We start from the raw sequence: 26,509 nt of genomic DNA, 5'->3' as shown, positions 1-26,509 counted from the left end.
ATTTGAATTATGCCCCTCCGACTGAATTGTAAATCTTCGAATTGCATTCTCGCCGAGTGTTTAAGCACGGAGATCATAAATTCATTTTTTGTCGGCGGCCAATTTCCTTCCCGGCTCAGTTTCAACTCTTTTCCCGAACGAGGAAAATCCGCCGGGATCATTAAATATTGGATGGAAAGCGAGCACCTTCCTAATCAATCTCTAGTTTAACACTCGACTTCTCGCTCTCCGCATCGCACGTATATTAAATATTAAACCGGAACGGGCGGGACACCCCCGTGCAAAATGCACGCCGCTGCACTGCGAATCCGCTGTCCAAAGCTCGTTTTTCCTGCTGTCTAATCGGGTTATCCGGAGACCGACGCCAAACTTCGTTATGAAGAAGGGAGCGGCGAGTTTTTCGCAACGGAATAGATCCCCATCCGAAGCCCTAATGAGAACGAATGCCCTTTTTAATTAAATTTTATAAACAAACTTCGGCAAGAAACGTCCGCTACACCACATAAATGTTGAAGAAAAAATCCACCTTGGCCTTCTTTTAATCCATCGACACAATCGATGACTGGGAGACCCCGTCGGGCCGGATCCAATTATGAGATGGGAATTAATCCGGTGGATTCGTAACGGTATAAAAGCTCCAATTAAAATATGCAAATCCATTTTCGGGACACACACGAGTTAGGTCGAATACAATTGCCCGACGACGGATCCTTGAAGGAGTTGATGGGACAATTCCGCTAGGGAACAAGAAAGGACTAGTTTACTGCCGGGGTGCAGGAATATACGCGTAAGGGAACCAAATAGACACTTCACTCGAGCAGTACCTAACAAGAAAACAAACCCGAATAAAAGCTTCCGAGGAATTTACCCTGAAAGCTCACTATCTAATAACAACTACTGCAGACGCTAATACCAATTCGACTCCTCTCTAAAGCACAACGCCCCGATATAATTAGACACTTCTGTTACACAACTACTTTGTTTGTCGCTTCTTCTATTAACTACCAATTATCTCCGCGTTATAAATAATTCCCCCAGAGTCACCTGTTTCCAACGTCACAACCTCTGGTTTTTGTAATTGCAAATGTAATGTGCTAATTTTTCACCCCCTTGCCAAGTGTTATCACAGTTAATTATGACGCTATCGCACCATCCCCCGCTTTCGACGTCCTCGTTCAAAATTACATCAAACCGTAACGACCCCACTGTGACGCAAAAAAATTTTCGCACCGCAAAAATCCACACTACAAAAGGTGTAAGTTGTGAAAAGCCCGTGCAAAAAGCTTCGCTCTATTTATTGATCGTTCGGTAATGGCATTGCCTATGGCAATAAAAGCTCGGCTATAAACACACGGTTAAATTGGTACCCTCTATATATTTTTTTAATGGTTTGAGAAGGATTACGGTGAAACGAATAAATGTAAAGAGAAACAAATCAATGGAAAGGGATACGCTTACAGGTATTGGATGTTCCAGTTACACTGGATCTGTTTACGAAAATGCCTAGCTTTCAATATTTCAGATGAAAGGTTTTCGCGGCGGCGATTCAACGAAAAGTGAATATTGAATTTTTCGTCGACAAAGCGACCGGGGCATTTTGACCGAGAATAATTGCTGCAAGCTCTAGACAAAACCAACAACAGATGCAAGGTCATTATTAATGTTTTTTACATCGTAGTTAGCTGTGAAATCTGCAACACGTAGCGTAACTATACTATCCTAAAGGTCAACTGGAATGATTACTTGGTTGCCTAAAAATGAGGGGTTCAAGATTATATAATTTGGATTAAAATAAAATTGTAACAAATAATAATTAAAACTAAATCACTACTAACTATTTAAAAAATGATAAAAACCAGAACAACTCAATTGTTTTCGAAGAAAAAATGTTTACTGCCAAGTTCCAGACACTTTGATAAATGATAAACAATGAATCCTACCAAATGACAAGATCACGGCCAACTACGATGTAATAAACATTTATAATAACAACGTCAACAGAAAATTGCAAAGAAAATCGAATTCCGGGAACGTTATCTCCCTGCCGGATCGACTCCGGGTATTTATCTGATTTATTATCTAAATGATTGAGACATTTATTTGGCCCTCAAATTAAACGGTCCCCATCAGTACCTACATTCAATTTCGCATTCAATCTATCAAAAGCTGAGCTGCCAACGCAACACAAAGTGGCACATATTTCACTCACGCATCATTAGCCCTCTATTCCTGCCGAAAACCGTTCTTGTTTTCGAATTGCGTGTCTTCCTAATGATAAAACATCAAAACGAAACGGTTAATTGGACCAAGTCCTGTAATTTCACGGCGTTGCATTGCTTTCAGGTCGGTCCGCCGGAACGAGAACGTCCATCAAGCACCAGATTCCGTCATGGCGTCGTAATAACCCTCTCCATTCTGGGAGACAACCCAGTACCGGCTGAGATTTATCGAAGAAAATTGATTATTTGTCGTCGGGTGATTGGCTAACAGCTGTCGATCTGCGCTTTCGACGTTCATCACTCAATTCGACATTGACAAATTTAAAACCCGAGTAAGACAGCGGTGACAGGACTAATACACCCCTACGCGAAGGGTGCTTAAATCTAAATTAAATGTGAATTGGGGACGGCCAATCCTAAGCCCTGCACGTCCCGTGTATTCTTCATACAAATCCGAGTTAAATTCCCTGCCCACACGACGAACTCCACTCCACTACCTTGGGTGGATTTAAACTGTAAAGTTGGTCGCAGTTTTCCGGAGATGAGAAGCCCGACACTTACCGGATGGAACAAGGCGATCAATCAGGCGCGAACTTGGACGTTACACTCTGTTTAGAAGAAAAAAATAACTAGTCCGGAAGAGAGCAAACGAACAAAAAGCCCCCAACAAATAGAAGAGAGCAAATCGTGTTAATAGAAATTTCGGGATCGGAAACTCCGGTGATTGGCTTTTCTTCTGGTCGAGCAGTCGCGACCCCGTTTCCGGTATGCGACGGACAAAACTCCGTCGACAGGAATGCAATTCTGACTGATAGGTTCGGAGTTGGGTCGGAATCCAGGACCGAGCGGACGTCATTCAGAACTATGCCAGGAAAATCAAAACCGTTCGACTAATTGCGACGTTAGACCTAGAAAACGAGACTGACACAGCCTTGGCACTTGTTTTCAATTAATTCCTACAAACAACAACTATGAAATTTCAGTAGAAGAAATCGAGCAGTCGCCGCCATATTTGCATTCTTGACGAGTGCACGAAAGCAACGAGGGAAAAAAACAACCTGTCCTCGCTGCACACCTGTTAAGGGTAAGACAGGGGGGTGTTGCGTGACGTACTAAATAATGGCAACGTTTCAACTCTGCAAAGCAACTTGTTGGTGCTGTCGATGTTTTGCACTTTTCAAAGGTAGAAATTAGAGTTTAGCCGTTTTTAAATGCAAAAAAGGAAAAATCGTTCAATCGGATTCCACGCAAATCCCAAAGGAGGTAAAAATATTCCCTGTTGCACAACGCAATATCATTTATCTTCAAGCGGTCCTAGGAGTAGAAGTGCCCACAGGCGGCTCGACCCAATCAAATGTAAGGTTTTTTGAAGCATTTGTCACGATTTATTTATCAATTACACGAAATATTTAATAATTAAATTATCTTTATTAAAAAAAAGCCTCCAAAAAAGCGAAATAACGAAATTATTACCCAATATTTAACCGGTTCCACTGTGGTGTAAGACGAGTCGCCCGTTATGGGCGTGTCCATTGATGTCAGATCAGATGTCAAGTGTCAAAAATAACGCAAGATGGCCCTACAGTGTTAAAAAGTAAGCAGTTGCAAGTTGTAATCGTTTGCTATTCACGTTTTGATAAGTTTTGTTTTTGTTTTGTATTTAGCGAATATCTGAAGTATGTTCGATGCCACTGAAAACGAAATGCATTGCACGGCTCCAGAATTGATGCAGATCGCGGCAAACTCTATGCAGATCTAATCCCAACACAGTCCTGGGGGAAAAGTGTATGATTTCGACGTAGTTGCTCCTGATGAAAAGTATCTGGCTACAGAGGTAAAATTTCTGAGTTCTCTAGGTCTAGAGGAAGAACTATAAATCATTATTGTAGGTTACGTATATGGATACTGCTCTGATATCTTAGTAAAAGTTCAGGATACTGAAAATTACAAATCGAGATCATTCACCATTTTGGGAAAGTTTTACCTGGAGGTTTGCAGAAAGTACATCGGATGATTTAGAATTTAGATAGTGTTGTAGACTTTACTAATATTATGAAAACTTCAAGTACCAAAAATAATACAAGGGAAGTAGGAATTCCTGGTGCCTTAAAATTTGAAAATTGTAATATTACTGTAACGGCAGGAAAAAACATGAGTCCGATTATTTTTTTGTGATCCGGTTGAAAATAAAATATGTAGTATATACAGCGTGTCCCCAAAATAGAAGACGAGTCCATACCTCCGTTATTTATCGCAAGATTTTAATTATCTGTACACCAAATTAAATGGTTGTTAATAGGCTACAAAATGGCCTAATAAATTCAAGTATAGCCCTATAGGCTTCAAGGGTAAACTGTCAAAATATTTTTTTTTCAAATGGGATTACATATCTTTTTTTAGTAATTCTGATAGAGATTTTTATCCTGGAAACAACAATGTATCACAAGTATACACTTAAATACTAAAAATTCACAAAAAAAATGTAAAAAAACGCTACTATCGTTTATGTTCCATTTTGCGCTAAACACTGGCGGCATATCTGCGCAATCCCACTGTTATTATTTGTCATTTGTTTTTCCAGCTACCTTAATTTGGTTATTACATTGTAACGCAATGCATTTTGATAGCTTTTCGCTTGGTGCTCGTCATTTGTTTCAAAAGTTAGTGTTATTTTTTTTATGTGAAGTTGTACCTACTTGTGATACAATGCTGTTTTCAGAATTAAAATCTTTATCAGAATTATCTAAAAAAATTTTTGACAGTTTAGTCTTGAAGCCCTTGGGGATATACGTGAATTTATTAAGCCGTTTTGTAGCCTATTAACAACCATTTAATTTGGTGTGTAGATAATTAAAATCCTCCGATAAATAAGGGAGCTATGGACTCGTCTTTTTTTTGGGACACCCTGTATGATTCAGAGTAGAAGATCTTTTTGTGCTTCACCCAGTTGCCGACCTCGACTTCGTCTCGGTCTTTAGCCTCTGGACTTAGCACAAAAAGACTCACTTCTACTCTTTATAATATAATTTACTTCCTATTTTTTTTTATATCACGTAGAAAGAGCTGTTTTTATAAACTTAGTATTGATGATTCCAACATCACAGCGTACATCCATAATACCAACTCAAATTTGACCAAAATAAAAATATTCCTGACAATCAATTATTGTACGAAATCTCGATTGCCTCATTTTATATTCTTGCCTTTTCGACCCCAACACACAAGTTCTCAATTATTTTTCACTTTTTTTTTTGCTTGGGGCAAAACAAATCCGACCCCGTCCCCTCGACATTCCGATAAACAGCACACAAAGATAAACCCCACCGACCCCAGTATCGGCTCGTCGGAACATCCATTAGCAAAACACGCCAGTTCATCGGCGGAATAAATGATCGGAGGGGTTGGGCCGGCCATTGATGTCAATATTTAAATGGTACAGGTGGAGGTTTCCATCATTCGCACACGACGGCGAACCACCCGATCACATTCGCTCTTGCGAATTCTTGCAGCCGTTGACGTGCCGTGGGCGACGAAACGCACGCACCTCGTCCCCCTGGCCGAAAAATTCCGTTAACACAATGAGAAATGCGGACGCAAGGTACGACGACTCTTGCCAAATTTAATTATACACGACAAGTGCCCCGGCTAATTAACGGTGGCGCGCCGCACCAAAACAACTCCTAATTGCCGAAAGCTCGGTTGTGGACGGTCACCGGTGCAAGTGCAAAATAATTTTCAACAGTTGCATGCGTGAGTCAGATGCGTTGAACTTGGGCCAATGCGGCCGGTTAATGGTTTGTGTGGCAACGTTAGACAGCTTGGGCAAAAGCTCAGACAGCGATCATCGTTCATTCTACGCTGCATTTGCCGAATGTCCACCGCCGAGATGCAATTACCTATCTGCTGTTGGCCGCACCAATTGCAGAGAGAAAACAAAGAAACTTCCAAAATCGGGAACGATCACGGGGGAAAATGAAAATAATCTCGACAGGAAACGGACCGTAAAAAATGCACTGGAACCCATCGATTTTGTGATTTAAAGCTCATTAAGCGTAATAACAACGACAATCAACGCGACAATGCCGTCGTACCCCAAAGGAGAATTACGCCCCTAGAACAACCAAAGTTCTCGTGGAAGTTGCCCGAGTTCTATTTCCCCATAGAAACAAACAATATCAAATAACACAACTAATATCCGACTGGAATATTTTATTCCGGGTAACTTCCGTAAATGGATTATGGCGGCAAAAAAAATTAGATTGCCGAAACGAGGTTACCAATCTTCGACAAGACCGCGGGTTGCGGTTCTCCGTTTCAAATGGGATCAGAACAAAATTCGACATTTTCCCGCAGAAAATTCCCATCTATAAGACTCATTATCGCTCTATTATCCTTAATTCCAGGCGTCGAATATTAACGAGGACTACACATTCAGCATTCTTTTCACGTCCGACACAAAACCTTCACGCAAATTCGTAATTTATGGACATTCACGGTGCAACCAGAGTGTTGAACTAGAACAACTGAAGCTTAATAGGTCTCGTAGCAGCGATTAATCACGATTCGATGTTGCAACTGGTGCATCTGCACCAACTTATTATGATTGATCGGATTAGATTCTAAATCGAGAAACGGTCGACAACAAAAACACCACTAACGGTAATTGATAATGAGAAAATGACGTCAGCGACAGACAATAATAGTCAATCAACGTCCGAATAATGAAGTTTCTTAAAGAGTAGACAAAAACATCCAGTCCGCTGTAACTTTCTTTCGAGCGAAGTTCTCCAACGGAGGCGGCGGTCATAATAATGATTAATTTTCGTCATTAACTTCTAATTGGCAGGCTGAAAAGTTGAATTTTTTACGAAATCAATAAACTCCGCTTTTAACGAACCGAAGACGTAACAATTGTGTTGCTCTCGATTTTTGGCTCGCTCACCGTTCGAATATTTTATGCCAACGAATTCGAAAACAATGAAGCTCTATCGAATTTTTATCTAGGAAACATAGCAAACTCCACATGAGTCTGCCGCAAGAGCGGCGACTTTATTTTATGTCTTCCACGTGGGAGAAAACTTATGATAAAAGCAACGAATATAAAATCGCACGCCCAGCATCTAAATTTATAACAGTTTGGCAAAACTTGATATTCTAGGCGACCTCCTACAAATTATAGTCTGCCAATTTTAACATCACTAAGCCGTTATCAAAATAATTTCTTGTCGAAACCTCAAATCTCCAGTTTATAGTAGGAAGTGACCGAGAAGAACTGACATTTCGAAAGTTGTCGGGTGATATTTCTTCTGAGATTTGTGCTCTTCGTTAAAATTTTAAACCCTAAAATCCATTATCTAAATCCCAATTAACGATTTTCAAACTTTCGGTTAAGAGAGTTCTTGATGAAGTTTAAAAACTTCGGGGTGACTTTTAAACTAAAGAGTCGTCGTCGTCGCAACGTTGGCCGTTCACCTCCAGCACAGCCTCCCGAAGAGATTGAGCTTCTGTAGAGATTTTTTCCGTATCGTTACATTCTAAATTCAGTCATTATGAAAGCGCTACCATCATCAATCAAAAGCCGGGGGCTCCTCCCCAATAACAGGATTTCGGTTGATTCGCGGAAGTTAACATTTGTTATTAAATTTGATTTATTAACGAACACAAACTGTTCCAATCGGAAATGACAAGAAGGCCATCAGGAGACTATTACGAAAGCAAATAAATCGACCTGCACGTCGACAAATTAGCGATTGTCGATGGGTGTGAAATCGGAGCCGACTTCCAGGAGGGAAATGAAACGAAAGGAGTCCTGCGAAAGCTCGTCTGCATCGCGGCGACTTATTTTCAGCTGTAAATGAGCGGATAATTAAACATATCCGACGCCGTGGATACGGCAAATTACCAAGTCACATTGTGGCAATTTTCAAGCGAATAATTTTGTTAAATTGCCGTTCCACGTTCACTCAATGGAACGGAATAAAACCGGATTAATTAATAACACTTACTGTAAGGTTGAGGTCGAGATCCATAGTGTGGCTCCTGCAGTAGAGGCTGCGGTCTGCCGTTAGTGTTTTCCTTCACTGAAACAAAAACCTCCATCAGAACAAACGTCGAAGGATCTTCCCGATAAACACAAACTGGTCCTCGACACGGACCAAAGTCCTTCCACTCCGCCGTGCAGGATGCGTCAGATAACCACGAGCATCTTTTGTTATGTATAAATGAACTCCGAAACAACAAAAGAAAACTCCCAATTCGTCTTTCTTTCTTTATTGAAGCATCTAAATAACAAAGGCCGGTTCGAACGAAAATATGGGGCCACGACGATATTTTCTTTCCATTACGGATGGAAAAAATGATTGGCGCGTTTGCGATTTTGCGAAGGCGCTGACCGTGACCGCGGCATCCAGGCCACAAACCGAAATAAATTCGCGATTTCACGCAAAACGATTGTGCAAATGTGAAGATGTGTGTCGCAACAATTAGTGTCGCAAAAACGAACCAGTTTCGATGACGAACTTTCGGAAAAAATTTCACCCGACAATTGCAGAGAGAACGGGCGATGGTGCGCACATGTCGCACAGTGTTATTGTCCAATAACGTCGACGCGAGTCCTTTTATGCAGGCGCAGGACGGAGCGAGCGGGGGAATAACAGAATAAGAATGACAAATGGATAATGAACAATTGCGACGATTATTAATTGGTAATCCGAGTGACATGTGCAGATTACGCGTTTGCGTCAGGACTTTCCTCCCGAGTGCTCTAATGTATTGAAATAAATTAGGGGCAAGCACATCTGGGAGGTCTAACGGAGCCATTACCCCCTTTAAATAAGCGCTTTGCACACTATCTCCGCGAGAATGCGTCATTTACTCCACTTTATATACGAGCCGGATAGTTCTTTTCAATTCAGCAGAGTCGCTCTGGAGAGCCTTGTTAACATCGCGCCCGTCTGCTCCAAACCCCGACAAGAGAAACGACTCCGTGGTCATTATTAAAACGCATTAGGGGCGGTACAAACAAAGACACATTAACTGTTACTTGCTCTCCGAGCCCATTGTCTCCGCCGCTCCACTCGTTTATTGGATCGTATGGGAGAATTAAGAAGAGGGAAGCGACAAACTTCCGGCCTTATCAAGTATTCCTATCAATTTTGCAGCCTCCTCGACTAATGCGTTATTAAAGACGCCACCCCCGAGCTGTCGACAAAGTTACAAAGACAAACTGGAGAACATCGTCCGAAATTAGCAACACACTGTTGTCGCAACCCCTATCCAAACAAATTCCGACGACTCTGATCGAAATCAAAGATGAAATATCCACGGATGACAGCGAGGACAATCGAAAAAAAAAATTAAATGGACGCCGACATTTTTCGTCTCTTTTGTCCGGCAACGGTCTTTTCATTTGCTTTTAAACTATTTCATTCGCGTCTCATCGACAAGATAAATTCTATTTCGGGACATGACATCTCAAAAGAAAAAAATACTTGATTCGTGTCGGCTCAACTTCCGATCTGGGGGCCACAGTTGCATAAATCGACGAAGCTCGTCGTAAGCGAATTTCTTTCTGCGTTTCCGTCTTTTTTTATTATTTCGATAATGGCCCCTAAATCACTATTTTCCCCTTGTTATACCGCGGAAAAAACGTGACAACGCTCTCGCCCCAAGATCGATCCTCGACCATCGACGTCTGGTCGTAAAACTGCGACATTCCACGTACACTACTTATCATGGAAAATGCAACACCCAGAAATAACGTATTTTGATCAAACTTTGTACAATAATAATTGGGCCATAACTGAGATAAAACGGTGAAAGTTTCAGTAACATTGGCCTTCAAGCCAGGCACGACAACACCGTAACACAGTGCCCACATTTTGTCCCTATGCCCTATAGTAAAGACCGGCGTCTCGCATTCCGACAATGCGGCCTCTTTCAAATTGAGTTACGTGCCGCTAATGGACCCGTCTTCGTACTGGAGGCATAGTATATACTGAAGTTATTGATGATATTATTGAAGAAATGCATATTCGGATAAGAATAATTTAAAAGATTTTCTTCAGGTATTTTTTCAGGTATTTCTTCCAAATTATCATCATTTTATCTTTAGTTAACACCTAATTACTGTACCAAGTTTCATCAAAATATATTCACTATTTCTGGGTGTTGCATTTTCCATGATAAGTAGTATATTTCGACGCGACCGAGATTAATCTGCACCAACTTGCATAGATTTATGCACACGGGACACTTCCGCTCAATTCTGCCGAGTTATCAAAACGACAAAAACTGGAAGCTCACGGGCTGGGCGACTCTTGCATAATTCGCTGTCAAAATTATACAAAGTGAGATGAATTTCCCGCTGCGAATCTGCATTATTTAAGAGCAATCTCTCTTTTATTCAATATTGCGAAACCCGAAGGATCGCTTTTTTACGCACGGAAGCGTTTCTCTCGAGACGTAAAAAACACTATTTAAGAATTTACTCCTTCCGACAGTTTCAACAAACTCCGATTCAATTATGAATCGGTAAACATTTTCATTCGTGAGTTCTGGTCGGTGCGAACTGAACTATAAATATTTTCATTCATCGGAAATTGGTGGTGAACATCTTGCGGCGACCACCCAAAAAAGAAGTGATCCAATCCGAAATAGACGCTCAAAGAGGTCAAGACAAACAAACACGTCACACTCAATAACTGATCGTGACCAAACGAGATCGGGATAATAAAATCAGGTGGTGGTTGGGAAGGATCTTCGAAATGGAACAACCGCAAGTTTAAATTTAGAGTGTAGTAAAAAATGAGAAAATAGACAAATCGGTCGAGAGCAGATTGTTTCGTTAGTACCACCCACGATATCGTTGCTTCCGGAATCAATGTAATTTAACTTGCAGAAAGTTACACGACTTGCGAGGAAGTTGTCGACTCCGATACAGTTAAATGGAGTATTTTGCTTTGGAAACGGAACGATCGGAATCAATCACTGAAACGTAAACTCTTTGAAATGGGTTCGAGGAAAAATCATTAGGGAGCCCCCGAGTCGTCTCTAATTATATTCGGTCAATTTGCAAACTTCCGTGATACAAAACGATCCCACCAAGAGAAAAACAAACCGAAGTGAATCAACAGTTGAGGCCCGGCTTCCGCGAGTCGGATACTCCAAGAACTCCATGATGAATGATCGCACAAACTTTATCCCAACTTCGGAAAGCGCACAGATAAGCAGGAAATATATCCAGAGAGCAGCGCTGAAAATATTGAAATCTTGAAAGCAAATTTCCACGTGCGAGTAATTTGAAAAACCATTTCGTGATTGAAATCCGGCCACTCGTCAAAATAAATGGAGCGGCGTCTTCGCCCCCGGAAAAGGACCGACTTCCTTTGAATTAAAGTGATCCTTTCAGAAGATGGAAAAAAAACGGTGCGGACATTATGAAAATTCTTGTAGAGAGTGTCGTCGATTCGTCAGTTCTGGAATTTGAAATATTCTTTGGGTGGAAATTTAATAATAAAAAACACAACAAGCGTTCACGTCTCTGGATGTTTTCTTTCAATTAGCGCTATCGGCACTTTGTAACGCCGCTCGAGATCCGGGAAGAAGAATTCGGAGACAATTTCTTAAACGCTCGTAAATTCGTCCAATGTAAACGATCTCCTCGCAGCTTCCCCCTTTAAAAATAGCCAAGTGGTGTAATATAGTAAAGAAACTTCCATCTCGTCGCCGGTTTCTCACGTTTTCGGTAATAGGACGCCGCCAAGACGGGCCCTGTTTCGCGATAAGAAGACAATCATGTGTCGGCGCTCCGATATCTCTAAAGAGATTCGTGCCTTGGAACACGACTCCGAGATGGTGTCCTCCGCTCCGGCGCCTCCGCCAAAACGTCCCCCACATTATAAACTGAACACGAACGCTCCTCCGCTAAGCCTCCGCCCTTAATAGCCGACGAATGCTCTCACTCCAGGTAAATTATTTACCGACCCGCCACCCGGAAACCCTAAATAACGGCCCTCGTTTCGTACCCAACAACCTTCGGATTAATCCACTTCAACAAATATCAACATTTCCGGTTTGTCATTGGAGAGGATCTCGTCCCCGAAACTAGACTCCTATTAATCCGGGGAAAACGTAAAACGCCCGGAATGCCGATCACGAAAATTGGGACAAATTAACGAGAGACGAGATATCCAACTTGCAGGTATTGTCGCCTTGACAAAGAAAATTGTCGCCGAACGAGGAAAGTTCACGACGAATCCTCATTTCTCCGAGGAGGCGAAAAGGAGTTTATGGACGACGAAACTCGAGACAAACTCTTCCAAGGACCACTCGGTTATTCCAGTTACAACACGGAATAAATTACACATGTCGAGGACTCCAAAAGGGTGCGCAAGAAAATAATAATTGCAACAAATATTTCTCACGTGAGACTGGTATTGCATCTTTAGTAAAAATAACTTCACAAGCACATTTTCCAATAGAATTTGTTTCTTAAAATCTACTACACTTGAGCTTTTGCACTTGGCAAATTTTTATACCAGCTGGCAAGAACAGTTATTTGCGTATCGAGGCCAAAAAGTGCATCTTTTTCGTTCGAGGCTGGGTTTTCTGGCCGAGGCGCAGCCGAGGCTTGAAAACAGGCGAGGATAAAAAGCACTTTTTGGCAGAGGTGCACATGAAATTTTTTAGGCGACCGCACGAACTACAAAGCAAAAGACATCATTGGAAAAATTACAAATTAATTTTGTATCTGCCTTTTTCAAAATTTATTTTATTAATAGATATTAACAATTTTTTTTGTATTTGTTATCAGACTGCCAACTAGAAATTTACTACATACCTATTATTTGCAATACGATTACTTATTTACATAATTTATGGTGACAGGACAATTATCGGTTTTGTCGGTTTCGTTGCTAACTTACTAAATAGACAGACGGTGCCATGGTTAGCGTCCAAAAAAGTGCGTCCGAAAAAGAGTTACTTTTCGTCCGCTTTTGAGTACGTAAAATTACCGTTTTCATCAAGGGCGCCTAAAAAATATTTAAATGAATCTTCACTAGATTTTGAAGATAATAAAATCAACATTCGCTTGGTCGTTACAAGTGGGAGCTTTTCCGGCAAGCAGCCATGCCCAAAGAAAACAAAAAGGATCAGGACAGAACGATCCTTTAGAACGTACAGTACAACAATGAGAAAAGATTTCCCATATCGCCGCTCTTGGCCCTCTCAAACACAAATAAGCGAAACAAAGTGTCATATAAACCACTCTGCATAAAGTACGCTAAAATAAACACGTGCAAAAGCTTGGCCACCGTCCCTGTTTTGTTGATCCTTTGAGGAACATAAAGCCACGAAACGTTAAAATTAGTAGCCCAAAACGATTTATTTTCGTAAATACATGTTTTAAACAAATTGCTCCGATTGTTGTCGGACGTAAACTAGATGATTTCACTGGTCGGGCATCCGTCGCCAAAAAAAAAATCCGCACGCTGAAAACAGATTGGCTCCTGATCTAGCCGCTTAATGGTGCAAAATATCCGAAAAATTCCATCCTTTCTTCGGGGGGAATTGCTTAAACTTTCGTCTGTATCGCCACCAGATCATGAAGAGATACCGGAAAAGTTAAAATTGGAAGTGGCCGATAATGACGCGAATCAAAGTCGACGTCCAAAAGTAATGGATTGTCTTTCGTCGAGAAAGCTCGCTCCGGCGATCGTTCATGCGTGAACGCGAGATCAAGTACACGCAAAAAGCACAGTTTCGAATTACGCTCCGGGATCGATCCGGGAGCTCCGGGTAAGACCACCTGAAATATATCTCAGGTAGAGTATTTCTTATCACCGAGAGGCGAAGTTATTGTGTCGGGGTTCCGGACAGGAGCTGTATGTGGTTCATATTATATAATGCGGAACAATGCATCCACCAAGAAGGCCGTAAATTCTCGCCGAAGGAGGAATGATGGAGATTGGAATATAACGTGGTGTTAGTGTAAACAGGCGAAAACAAGCGAAAATAAAAGAATGTAAAGTGACAAAGGGTACATTGCCGGATGGCGTAAATAAAATACGACTCGAGACTCCAGAATAGATAACGGGGGTTGCTGCCGCATAAATTATTTATTAAAAAACGTCTCTTTGAGGCCGTAACCGAACGTGTTTACGGAATCATATCTTACGGAATCACGAAACGCACAATAAATCATTCAGATTCGTGCTGAATAAATTACTATTGAGGAATAGTTGTGGTCTATGATCGCTGCTGACTAACCCTCATCATTTCTAGGGATGCATTAGGAATTGATTGCGGTTCCGGGACCGGTAAACAAACGTCTACGGTCCGCACCGCCGAAAAACAACAAATCCGGAACGAATCACTTCGAAAACTATTACAATCACCCGAAAAGAAACGAAATAATAAGATTAATGGCGACTAGTGCCGCGATTAAGACGCCACATTTAACGATACGCCGTAATAGTTTCAGGACGTCTGAATGATTTATGACGTACTGCTGAAACCGAAAACTCCTTCAGGCGTCCTTCTCCCCGAGCATATTTCACCAGCAAGTGTCACCGTAAAAAAAAAGACGACTCATTTGCTCCAAATTTTCAACAAACGTGTATTAATGTGTCGCCATTTTTCCGCGAGCTTTCCACATACTTGTGTTGACGTCACTGCAGAAATTTGCCGCCATCAAATTTTCAGGTGGCCTTATTATCAGGTGCCACGTTGGATTATTGTTAATTTTTAATTTTCCCCCCACATCCTCCGCGAACTAATGCAAGCAACGGGATTCTGGATCCTTTGATCTTACATTCTGTAATTTTGAAACAAAACATAATTAGGCGTAACAACGTTTGATGTTTCCGGTGATTCGTGCAACTTTTGATTGAAACTTGGTAAGACTCCAAGTGAAGCACGGAAAAAGTGCTGCCCGGAAATTAACAAAGAAGAGTGTTCGCATGCCGGTCCAGAACGAGAACAAAACGAGGAAAAAAGCAAACAATGAGAGATGTATCGTCTCGGAAAGGGTGCACGAGTGGAGCGAGTATTTGCGAAAAATTTCGCAACTCTGTCGAAATAACTGGAGGCAAATCAAAGCGCTCAAAATAACATCAATTTCAATTAACAAATCCCTGACATTTCGACCGATAATAAATTACTCCGCTACCAATTTAACTTATTTATGACAGTGGCAACAAAAACGCTGCCACGGTCGCGTTCTTCGGTTACGTTTTCAATTCGGTGAGGTGAAAAACATCGAAATTAAGGGTCGTAAAGCGATACACAAAACGTCCTCTTGTTCGGAGAGGCAACCGATCCGAGGGGATGAAAGGAAACGTGATATTTGGTTAGCTAAAGCGGTTTCCTTTCTCCCATCGTCGATTCGACGACTGTTAATTAAAGCACCTGTGTAATCCCTTGGCAACAGATTTCTCTCCGGAGTCGAATTTATTTTTGACATTTAGGTATAAAACGCTCTGCCAATGGTCGATCACGTTTATGAATAGCTTTAGAGATCGTAAATTTTACAATTATTGCGGTTAAATCAGGCGAATTCAATTACCATTCGTCGCCTCGAATGCGGCGAGGTCTTGGGGAACCTCCGGCAAATGTGAAAACGACACCGCGACAAGGTTCCCATCACCATCTGCGGCTGCACCGATTTGCACATTTTCAAGAAACTCACTGCAAAAGTAAATAAAAACCCACTCCTTGTCGCACCAATCCGTGGTATTATTACTTTTCAAATTGCGAACGTCCAATATGTGTGTGTCGGTTGTTTCTGTTCTGTTTCAATTTCACATAAAATGTCAATTTCCGGCGAAATTAAAGCATCGATTTCACGTTGCGTCACGAAGGTTTGTGGGAGCGGGAACCAGTCTGGCCAAATCGAATTCCCGAGGTGCATTTTCAAAACAATAATTTATGGGAGATGCAAAAATGGGCGCGCGGGAAATTATTAAAATGGAAAAACCTCGGTTTCGTTGCAGGTGGTGAATCTGACGAAAATCTCACAGTGGAGTATCTAAGTTCAACCGATCTACTTATTGTACCTCTGGAGATATAGAGCCATTACTACTTTGCCTTTTAAGTTCCTGCTCTCAAGTGTCACAGCTTACAGTTCCTGCACTTAAAAGTTCGATACGAATCATCGGTATCTGGTATCGGTAAAATAATCGCGTAAAATCCTGCAGAAATAATCGTCACAATTCGTAAGTTAAATCGTGATAAGATTTCTCTTTGCAAATGACAAAACTTTAGTTAAGAAATACTTAAAATGTAATTTAAAATTTCTCAAATTAGAGCACCAGAGTAAGCACACTTGCCGTTACCAAAATTATATTTTTTAACAGTTTATTTTATCCTTCCTGTTTTTGTCTCCAAGTTTTGAAAAATTGATTCTGAGGAAGTTTAAAAGATATCTTCGAGGAGGCAAAAGTGGTGTAATTGGATATTTATATGTATCAAAAACATCCAAGGAGAAGCGTGAATTGCATGATTTATGATTAAAAAAAAATGACGGAAAGAGACATCAAAAACTTACAGATGATATAATATTCCATGTTAAAAACAGGGCTGGCGATTAAGAAAAATATCTGATTTTTTAATACATTTTCAAGAAATATCAACTTGACATTTATACTTGTATTCTCTTCGCAGTAATAATATATTACTCAAAAGCGTGTCATGGGGGCTATTATCCACGAGAATGAATTTTGCGACACGAACTGTAATCGAGTATTGTGAACATCCAAGTGGGCAATAGCCATTACACGCAAGTAGAAAACGATTATCTTTCTACGACGATAAATTTCATTGCTTGAATGATCACAATTCACGTATTACTTCATTTTATTTAAAAAAAAACCTATACAGAGACACGAATTATGACATTTCAAAGTAATGACATGAATATTGCGCTGTGTCATAACAAACTTTATAGTCTCCGCTTTTATTTAGAAATGCAATTTTGCGATTGGTCATAACTCGTGGAGTAATGAGTCATTACTCACGGTTAATGAATATTATTGGTTAAAAGCTGGCGTACATATAATGAGCGAATTACATAATTGGTGTAGAAAAAAAGTACTCTTTACTTTGTAGGAAAAGAATACTTTACTTCCGACCCTAAAACGAGGGAGGAAAAACTATTTTCTACGAACCAGAAAAAATTATGTGGTTGAAAAAAATGAAAATATAAAATTATTCCCCGGCGATTATTGGCGCTCTCGCCAATCAATATTTTAAGTAGCTCTTGATTAACACGGAGGGTATAAGGACGTCGTGTTGTCACAACAAATAAACCTGAATTATCGGAATACTCACCCGCTTGTAACAGTTAAATCGTTATGATAGGCCAAACAATGTAAACAATTCCTACTTGTATAGGTCTCTGCAAACTCGTTAGGGATTATCTGAGAGGAGTAACATAATAGATCGTCAAACAACCCCTTTCAGCTTTTAAAATTTCACTTAGCGAATCGTGCTCAAAGCAAAGAAAAAGATGTCTCCCTTTTGCAAAGTGTAATTAGAGGAGGCGAATTTTGACCTTCCCCTGGACGCCACTCCTGCGCAAAACGACCCTTCATGATTAAAACGTCTGAATCGCGTACCCGTGAAACATAAAGTGAAAATTATCCGGCTCCAAAAAATATAATTAGTAACGCTTCCCCCGGTGGAAACGAAATAGTTTCCGAGCGCTGCCATTGTTCCTCTTTTTAAACCGAACAATTCGGAGAGAGGCGAGGTATTAAAAATGTCACAGTCCGACAAAATTCTTCTTGTTTGTTGAAAAAACACACTCCACTCTAGACATTATTAAAGCGAATGTGGGGAATCAAAAAAAGTTAGGTATTCAAAGACAGAAGGAAAAAAATGACATCAGAATGAAACGTAGCATTTTCAAGGCGAAACATCAGGAACAAACGATTCCAGAAAATCCATTTAAAATTTAATAAGCATTTCGGAAAGAGAAGAGCACGAGTACAGCGTACCATGTAACTGCCTATTAAATATGACCCCTTGGCTGTCGGTGATGGGCGTCAGCTGTGCAAGACGTCCGTTTCGAGCGTTGTTAACGCATCGCCTCCTCCACTACCCACCTAAAAGTTGACACCATCCAGGAGGAGGAGGATTTCGGGAGTGATCCCCCCGAGTCACGTCGCCGTCACGGGAAGACACCGTGAATCCGGGAAGACGTCTATTTGCAACGAAATAAAGGGAGGGAACGAGCTTGGTCCAGGCGAAGGGTCGAAGGGCGGACTTTATTGGGCGAGGTGGTCGGCAGAACGAAACCAAATTGGAACATGTTTACGGCCCGCCATCGACGCCGCCGCCGCCGCCGCTCTCCCAGTTCGCCGCTAAATTGCGACCGTGATAAATTAAAAGGAAATGATACATCCACCTCTCCATCCTGATAAAACCGGGAAAAATGAACCGATATTTTACGGCACTAATGGAACGGAAAATAGACACCACAGGAAGTAAAAATATCCAGACGAGAAGATTGAAAGTATAATTTTGTTTGTGCTGGCTCTGAAAGCCGATTCTACATAAGGACCAACGTTGGCAGGCTCTTCACTTACAAAATTGATCAGGACACGCGACATCCTTCCATATTCCTTCGCTGCTTCGGAGCCGTTTCCTCTTATCTATAAAAATGCGACCGTGAAATGATAAAACCACATTTAACCCTTATAGTGAATATTAAATTTTTCTCACAAAGCGAATTACTTCCTTTTCCCTTCAAAATATTTATGTCAGGAAAAGAGATTTTCCGAAATAACTTTGCAAATATTGCAAAAGCGCATCAATAATTCTTCTTCTTCTAAGATACACGGTTGTAGAAAAACCACTGTACGTAACACCTGCGAAAAGTGGCTTTATTGAACTCCTATGACTACCTGTTCGGTAAAGTATCACTTTCCATACTAGTTGATTAATGAGAATATTTTTTCATACCGTTAAAAATTCGAAACGCTTTTCTTCAAGCAATAGTTATTACAACTGGAACATTGGTTGAATCAAGAGTGTTATTTCTAACAACCACTTTCGCAATGGAAACGTATTTTTTCCAACAAAATAAATTTTGCCCCCATTGAATTAAACCAAGTATTATTTTACACTTCCCAACAAAACCCTCTCGAATTCAATGGTACGAATAAATCGAAAAATACTGTATAGAAATTTCCATTTTTTATTTGAACTGGAGCAACACGGAACTTCGCCTTCCGGTCATAAATGCATCGCATTTCCATAATTCTACAATTTCTCCCATGATTGACAAAGGGACTCTGAGTGCTCTTTCAATACGGCTTTTAACCCCGACAACTTTACGATTTGGTTAGCAGACCACGTACTCCTAATACCTAATTCCTGCCCTTTCAAATAAATTAAGACTTTCCCGGATCGATAACGGAATGGCGTCTATAAATATGTTCGGATTTACGTCAGACTAGGTCTTCCACATCAAAATCCGGCAAGTCGCCTCGTCAAATTTCACTACTACCACCTGATTCTTCCCTATTTAAAAATGCATCGATTGCTGGAATACCACTCGCAGGAATCGGACCTAGACTGAACCTGAAATCCTGGACATCTCTCCCTCGGCTTAGCGTTAACTGACTCACCAAATGGACGGCTCCAGGACCGCAGGAACCGCTCTTCATCTGTGCGTCATCATCAAGACAACGGCCCCAGCGGATGGTGATGTCGAACGGCTATCCTCTGCGGCGACCTGCACACAGACAAGACAGCCACACGTGAGCCTCTTGGAACTTGTTCTTGTATCTTTAGGTCTTTTGGTGGTGATGTGCATGTTTGTCTGTATGCAGGGCGCGCAGTTGAGGCATATAGCAACGTCTGTCTGTGTTTCTGTGTCCATAGAGGAGAGATAATAAGCGTAGTTTATGGAGGATTTATATGGAAAGATGCATGTGGCAAACAGGTGCATATAACAATGTACGGTCGTGTGAAATCTGCGACTCCCACCTCTGGGTGCAACTTCGGCCCACCATCAAATATTCAACCGAGAATTAATTAATGGAGTGTCGTTAATTAAACCGTGCATGATTAAAAAAGTTCACTCATAGGAAATTTATTTCCCATTAATATTAAATACGACTCCACGTTGTGGTTGTTTATTTACAGGCGCACCAGAGGAGGCAGATTTCACAACGACCGCCACCGTTAACAATTAAAATTACGTTAACAAAAGTGTCTAACTCACATTTTCACAAAATTAAACAATATCGACGTGTGTTTACAAAGGGCTAAGGCATGCATATATACGAGTTTTAATGAATACACAATATTAGTACGAGTTCCAACGCTGTGTAGATCTGTATGTTTGCTGTGAAGTTGTTAAATAAGCATTAGAAGCTTGTATTAGATTAGTATCAAGCTAGTCGGGAATGTATTGGAATAACTGTGTACCATGTTTTACAACAACAATAACTAGCTACATATTTGCACTGCCAGATTATTCAATAATCCAGCAACAAAATCAGTTTCCATTGAGGATAGACATCCAATTAAAGAACCACCGAGTCCATTTAATTTAAACGATTCAGATCTAAAAAATCATTTCGCATCATTATGTAAAACAGTTAATTAACGTGATAGATCTGCTCTGAAAAATGACAAGAATTTGAGAGGATGACCTTTTCCGCGAACACTCTCTGCATAATGCATAACAGGATCAACAAGTCTCTCAGGTCGATTGCAATATATGTATGTAATTTCAAAACGAGCGTTTTGTATTTTCAACTTATTTTACACAACGAAAAACAACCAACAAGCACTTTAGTGGCACATTCAAAACATAACCAAAAACATTTCCAAACAAAATTTCACCACAACTCGAAAACATTTTTTTTCCAATGCCATTACATTGCATACATGCGTACAAATAAAATTCCATTAAAAGTTAAAAAGTGTAACGTTCTGTAATTATTACACTCATTGCTGCGAAACTTTCCCCAAAACTCCACACTGAAAATGTTTTGTCGTTTCACATGAACTGAATCGTGTGTAGCAAAATGTGATTAGTTGCAGTAAATTGCATTTAAATATTTACTCGTTCCGAACAATGAAAAATCAATGGCGAGTGTATCACTCGCAACCCAAAACACATTCCGTAATAACGGCAATCACGAAATTTATTGTGTCGCTGTTTGAAGTATCTTCATTGAAATTAATCGAGTTTGAAATTAATATGTTTTGTTCAAATTTCACTCCAACGATATCATTCATCAAAATACATCGCTGTTGTGAGTTTTGCTAATATTTTGTCACCCATATTTGCAGGAAAATAAATCAAAAACTCAATTCCGGTGGTGCGCTCCGTTTTTACTAAAATTTTAATATGTCGAAAAATAAATTATTCAATTCTATCATTCCTCTGTGTTCGTTCTCGTTCGTTCGTATTTGTCACGTAAAAATTTTATTCTCCTTTCATCTCTCTGCGCTCTCCGGCAAACGCATTAATCAATTTAAATAATAAAAAAAAATCACTCCATTGCCTTGCCCTCTCGACTTCAAAGAGACAACATTCATCACCTTAAGGGCAGTTTTTAATTAATTTAATGCGTGACAGCTCGACCTTCGGCTTTCCAAATAGCGACACTGTAAACACCGTATAAAAGCTTAATTAAAAAAAATAGAGTCGCGTTTCGAGTAACACTAATTTCGTCTTCTTAGCCTATCAACATTAGTAAAAAATGTGTATTTATTTAACCGGAACGAAACACAAATCTAGAACTCGTGCAAACTTCGGTGGCAACTTCGCTAAACGTGCAAACAATGAAATCCGTAATTTGATTTTTATTTAATTTAACAACTCGGGGTTTAATTTGGCTTTGGCAAACTTTGTATAATTAAAAAGCTCATAATTTTTAATTCGCCGCAAACAAAAATAAATAACGACCGGTTCGCAATTAACATCAAATGGGACAATGTAAAGGAGGCGAGGGGCGATACCCTTAGAAATTAACCCCGACAAAATAACACCCGATTTGAATCGGGGCGGGCAAAGCATCAGTGGCGGAATAAAAGAAGGAAAACACTCGGTCTTGTAATTATCGGGTTGCGCCCAGGGACACATCTAATTACGAACCATCACTATCCGCTCCGGTTTTGGAAATCTAATTTACTGATTATTACTGTAATCCACGAAAACGCCGAGATAATTTCCACGATTGCCGAATTTGCGCGCTCCACCCCCGCATTCCTCCGCGGAGTTCCGCGAACGCAACCGCCGCCACTTCCTCCCTGTTTGCCCAACAGTTTAGTTTCAGCTAGGAACGCCACTTCCTTAATCCCCCGAGTCAGAACCCCCAGGCTCTAACAGTTTTAATTACCGTTTAATTTATACTCATATTTTACCGACGGATGAGCAAAGTTGGACGGGAATTTCCCCCACGCGCCGCCCCTTCGGGAAGCGACACTCGCCACCTGGATTTTTCTTCGATCGATTGAAACAACCCCAATAATAATAGAAAACAGTATCAACTTGATTAGCTCCGAAAATGTGTATTTTTTATGTGGAAAAAAAGGAACAAAAAGCATTATAATGAAACCATCTCGGAGAATGTTTATGGAGGCAATTTGAACAGAAATGGTCCATAAAATCCTCAAATGTAAATCATTCGCGTATAGAATAAACATAAACGCGTACCCATTTCTTCGTACTTCACCTCTTTTGTTCCTCCAGTTTCAACTCTTGAGTCACATTCAATTCCGTCGAATTAAGTCGCCGAGTTTATTGCCGAAAAGTTGGGAACGCATTTTGTTGAGGAAAGCTCGATTTCTGGTATTAATAATTATGGTATTGCTGCGTGCCAACTCTTCGGGGGAAATTACACTAGAACTTGTCGAATCGTGAAAGTGGTTCTTTTAAAACAAAGTCGGAGGCAGTGGAAATTTTGGGCCACTTGTTACGAATAATGAGTCCTGGTGACTTTACTGTTGTAAATACTTTATCTGAATGACAGGAATTTGTGCAGACTCCATAATGATTCCAACTCATTTGGCTGAAGAGCTCCCGGGCGTAAACAAGGAAGATTTATAAACAAAAATAATGTAGAGGCTTCTTTTCTTGTTTTTGATGTATCAAAATCATCAAAACTTTCATTCTATTATAAACTGCAAAATTTGTATGTAGGTATGTATTCCTTAATCGCTTATAATTGGAGATATTTTCATATTTGATGGCGGGAACAAAAGACTGAGAAATGTCACAAATTTGTTTGTCAGTGTCAAATTTCTCAAAGACGTTCGTGATTTCGACAGAAATGGAGCAAATTGACAATAAGAAAGTTATTCGTCGTCGAACTAGAGAAATAATTTGTAATACATTTGATTATATTAGAATAACTTTTCCTTTTGAAGCGCTGACAAAAATTGGTTTCCTCAGAATTTATTTTTTCAATCTATTTAGCGAAAATTTAAATTTACCTAGACATTCCACTGTAAGTGAGCAAAGTAGTGCGTTTAACCACGAGGACGGAAGTTGGGCGTCCGAGCCGTAGGCGAGGCCCCAACCGGACAAGTGTTGAATCTGATTTTTTCCATAATCATAAAATAAAGTCGCGGAATTGAAATTTCAGACACCATTTTTTGTCACTTTTTGAATTTTCAGCTAATTGCAGTGAGTGTGTAATTAAATCATCACTTTTACCTGCTAGCTATCCCTTATTATGCCGCAAATCATTATTTTTTAATGTAAATAAATCAAAATGACAAAAACATGACAAGATTAAAAAATTACGTAAACTGTACCTACATACATATATTATTATCTATGTGCATCACTATTTTTCATAACTGTTAAAATCACTGAAACAATAACTTCTACAAAATTGGCCCAACAGAGAACCCACGAAAATAGTTTTTCACAACACAACGTGGATCAACAAAATTCCAAACAAAAGAGGTTAGGCGTTGCGTGTTTGTGATTGGTTTAGTGATTTTAGTTTACTCAACGATACCAAACACATAATGAATTTTTCCAGAAATTTATCCCAAGCAATTTCACGTTTATTCGTCAATTGATATCAAAATAACAGGTTAAAAATTTAAATAAGTCAAAAATAAGACAAGCTTTAGTTATTAATAGTCAGAAAATATTTTAAAAACAGATTTGATTTAAAAAACCTTCTGTACTACATATTTGGTGCTCTCTATCCACAAAGTCGCAAAACATTCACTTTGCTCACTAGTGAGAAAATATTTTTTCCTCACTAGTGATTCAATTTTCATCTTTGCTCACTATTTTCAGTGAGCAAAGACCACTGAAATTCAATGATCATGGAAAAATAAACTTACACTCGATACAAAAAGTTGCACTTTAGTACCTTGTTATATAATATACTTATGAGATTCATTTTATTTGATCAGAAACATTTGACATTCGTTGTCTGAAAAATTTGTCACATATCAAACTACTGGGGAAACCTCCTGAAAATTCTATTCCCCCATTCCTCATGTAGATCAAGATGTCCACGTCCGTTCGATTTTCCTCGCATCTTTTTTCCCCGAAACTAATCATCCTGCGGTCTTCTTACATCCAATTTTCCGCGAGATGCATTTTCCATTTCCTATACGGTACGGTATTAAAAATAGTAACTGGGAACGTTTTCTCTCCATAAACGGCATCCCACCGACCGAGGAAACTTTTATCTCGGGCGAAATGCGCCGGAAAACTTTCGTCTAGATTACAAATTCCTTAACTTAATCTGAAATTACGAATCCCATACGTATCGGGGAGGGTAAAAGACATTAACCCGGGCCGACCATCCCGAAAACGACGAGCGCGACAACATCCTTGCGGAGCGGACAAGAAACCGAACCTCTCCATCTGATCAGATAACGTGCGCCACGATAAAGACACTGTTCGATGTCCCAATTCGCCGCCTCTTTCGTGTCCGGGGGCGGCGGACGATTCCGACTTCTGCCAGACGGATTTTACACAGAAAGGGGGAACAATTAAAAATGAATTAATGCACCACCGATCGGGGAATTCGCGACGGGAAAAGTGCAAAAAGGGGCGAATAAATCTTAATCATTCCTACGGTTATTATGCGGCGGGGGCCTTAATGGAAGCGCCGCATAATGAAGCCTCGATTCAGTTACCTTTTCGGGGCGGTTTGAATTCTTCGAGGTGAGATCCCGCCTATTAAAACATAAAGAATCGACATTATCTGCTTGTGGTGGCGGCGTTCGAACGTAATTTAGGGACAATACCGGGGAAAAATAAGTTTCTCGCGGCCCATAAATCAGGCCTAAGCAAATTTGCCGCGATTACCGCTTTCGCATACATAACCTTCGCAACGGCACGTATCAAACGTAATACCAATTTATGTAGGCATTGAGCTTTTTAAGGACACAGCCCAGGAATCCTATTAATAATTTAGAGGCAACAAAAGACGCGGATACACGCAGCGACCTATTAGAGAGGAATCGATCGGGTTCCGTTAAGTACACTTCACACGAGAGCTTAACGCATTACGAGATCCTCGCCGGCAAAACTGATTATCGACGGTTGCGGGAAAGAAAAACGCCTGATGGAGGATCGTTGCAAATTAAATTTTAAGAAAAAAGTGCCCAAAGTACTCAGGGATGGTTCAAAATTGGGAAAACATAGCGTCGTTTGCTCAAAGTTCGTAAGTTTACATTACCCGACGAGTAAAAAATTAAAGCACCAAGTAAACATGTTCTCCACAAAAAAAATATTCAAAATTTGATATTCGTAAAGTGCAACACAATGGTAAATTAAGAATGAAAGAAAATTACGTTACGGTAAAATATGACTTAAAAAAAAACAGACTGTTGTATTGCACAACGTAATAAAAATAAATGACTTAGATATATGGAAAGAATTAACAATACCAAGGAATTTATAAACTTGTAAAACCGAATCTAATGTAATAAAAAATAAACAAGACGTGAAAAAAGTTTGAATTAAATAATAATTATTTATGTAACATGTGTGTAAAGCCCTAATTTGTTTTATAAGTGGAACTTACGCATACACGACCGCAGCGAATGTTCCAAACCTGGGCGTAAAAAAAGTGCCTTCAACCTAACAAAAACTCCGTAAAATATCATTATTAGGAAAAAAATATTTAAGAAAACTAATATGTATATGAATTAGGTAGCGTTCATTTTCTACTGTGATGACATAACTTGAGTAACCATCTAAAAGTCAAAAGCTGTTACCATGTTGAATCGGGCACATTTAGAGTTCTTTCACAATTATTTCCATAAAATGAGCGAATACAGTTGTG

The 26,509-nt window shown here is 40.0% G+C and overlaps 1 protein-coding gene across 4 annotated transcripts in view; it reads right to left on the bottom strand.

The window, feature by feature from the left end:
* sm (smooth) overlaps nucleotides 1-26,509 on the bottom strand; it is a 113,920-nt gene that overhangs the window by 35,272 nt on the left and 52,139 nt on the right. For 3 of the 4 annotated variants that reach the window (XM_069056120.1, XM_069056726.1, XM_069057469.1), the window contains one exon: nucleotides 8,225-8,299. In XM_069056120.1, the coding sequence (XP_068912221.1) occupies nucleotides 8,225-8,299 (75 nt within the window). Of the gene's footprint in view, nucleotides 1-8,224; nucleotides 8,300-19,852; nucleotides 19,918-26,509 lie in introns of those variants that run through there. The other variant, XM_069058270.1, reaches the window with a different exon arrangement.

The sequence above is a fragment of the Tenebrio molitor genome, chromosome 1, assembly GCF_963966145.1.
Source record: "Tenebrio molitor chromosome 1, icTenMoli1.1, whole genome shotgun sequence".
Lineage (NCBI taxonomy): Eukaryota > Metazoa > Arthropoda > Insecta > Coleoptera > Tenebrionidae > Tenebrio > Tenebrio molitor.
This window is presented reverse-complemented; position numbering and strand designations above follow the sequence as displayed.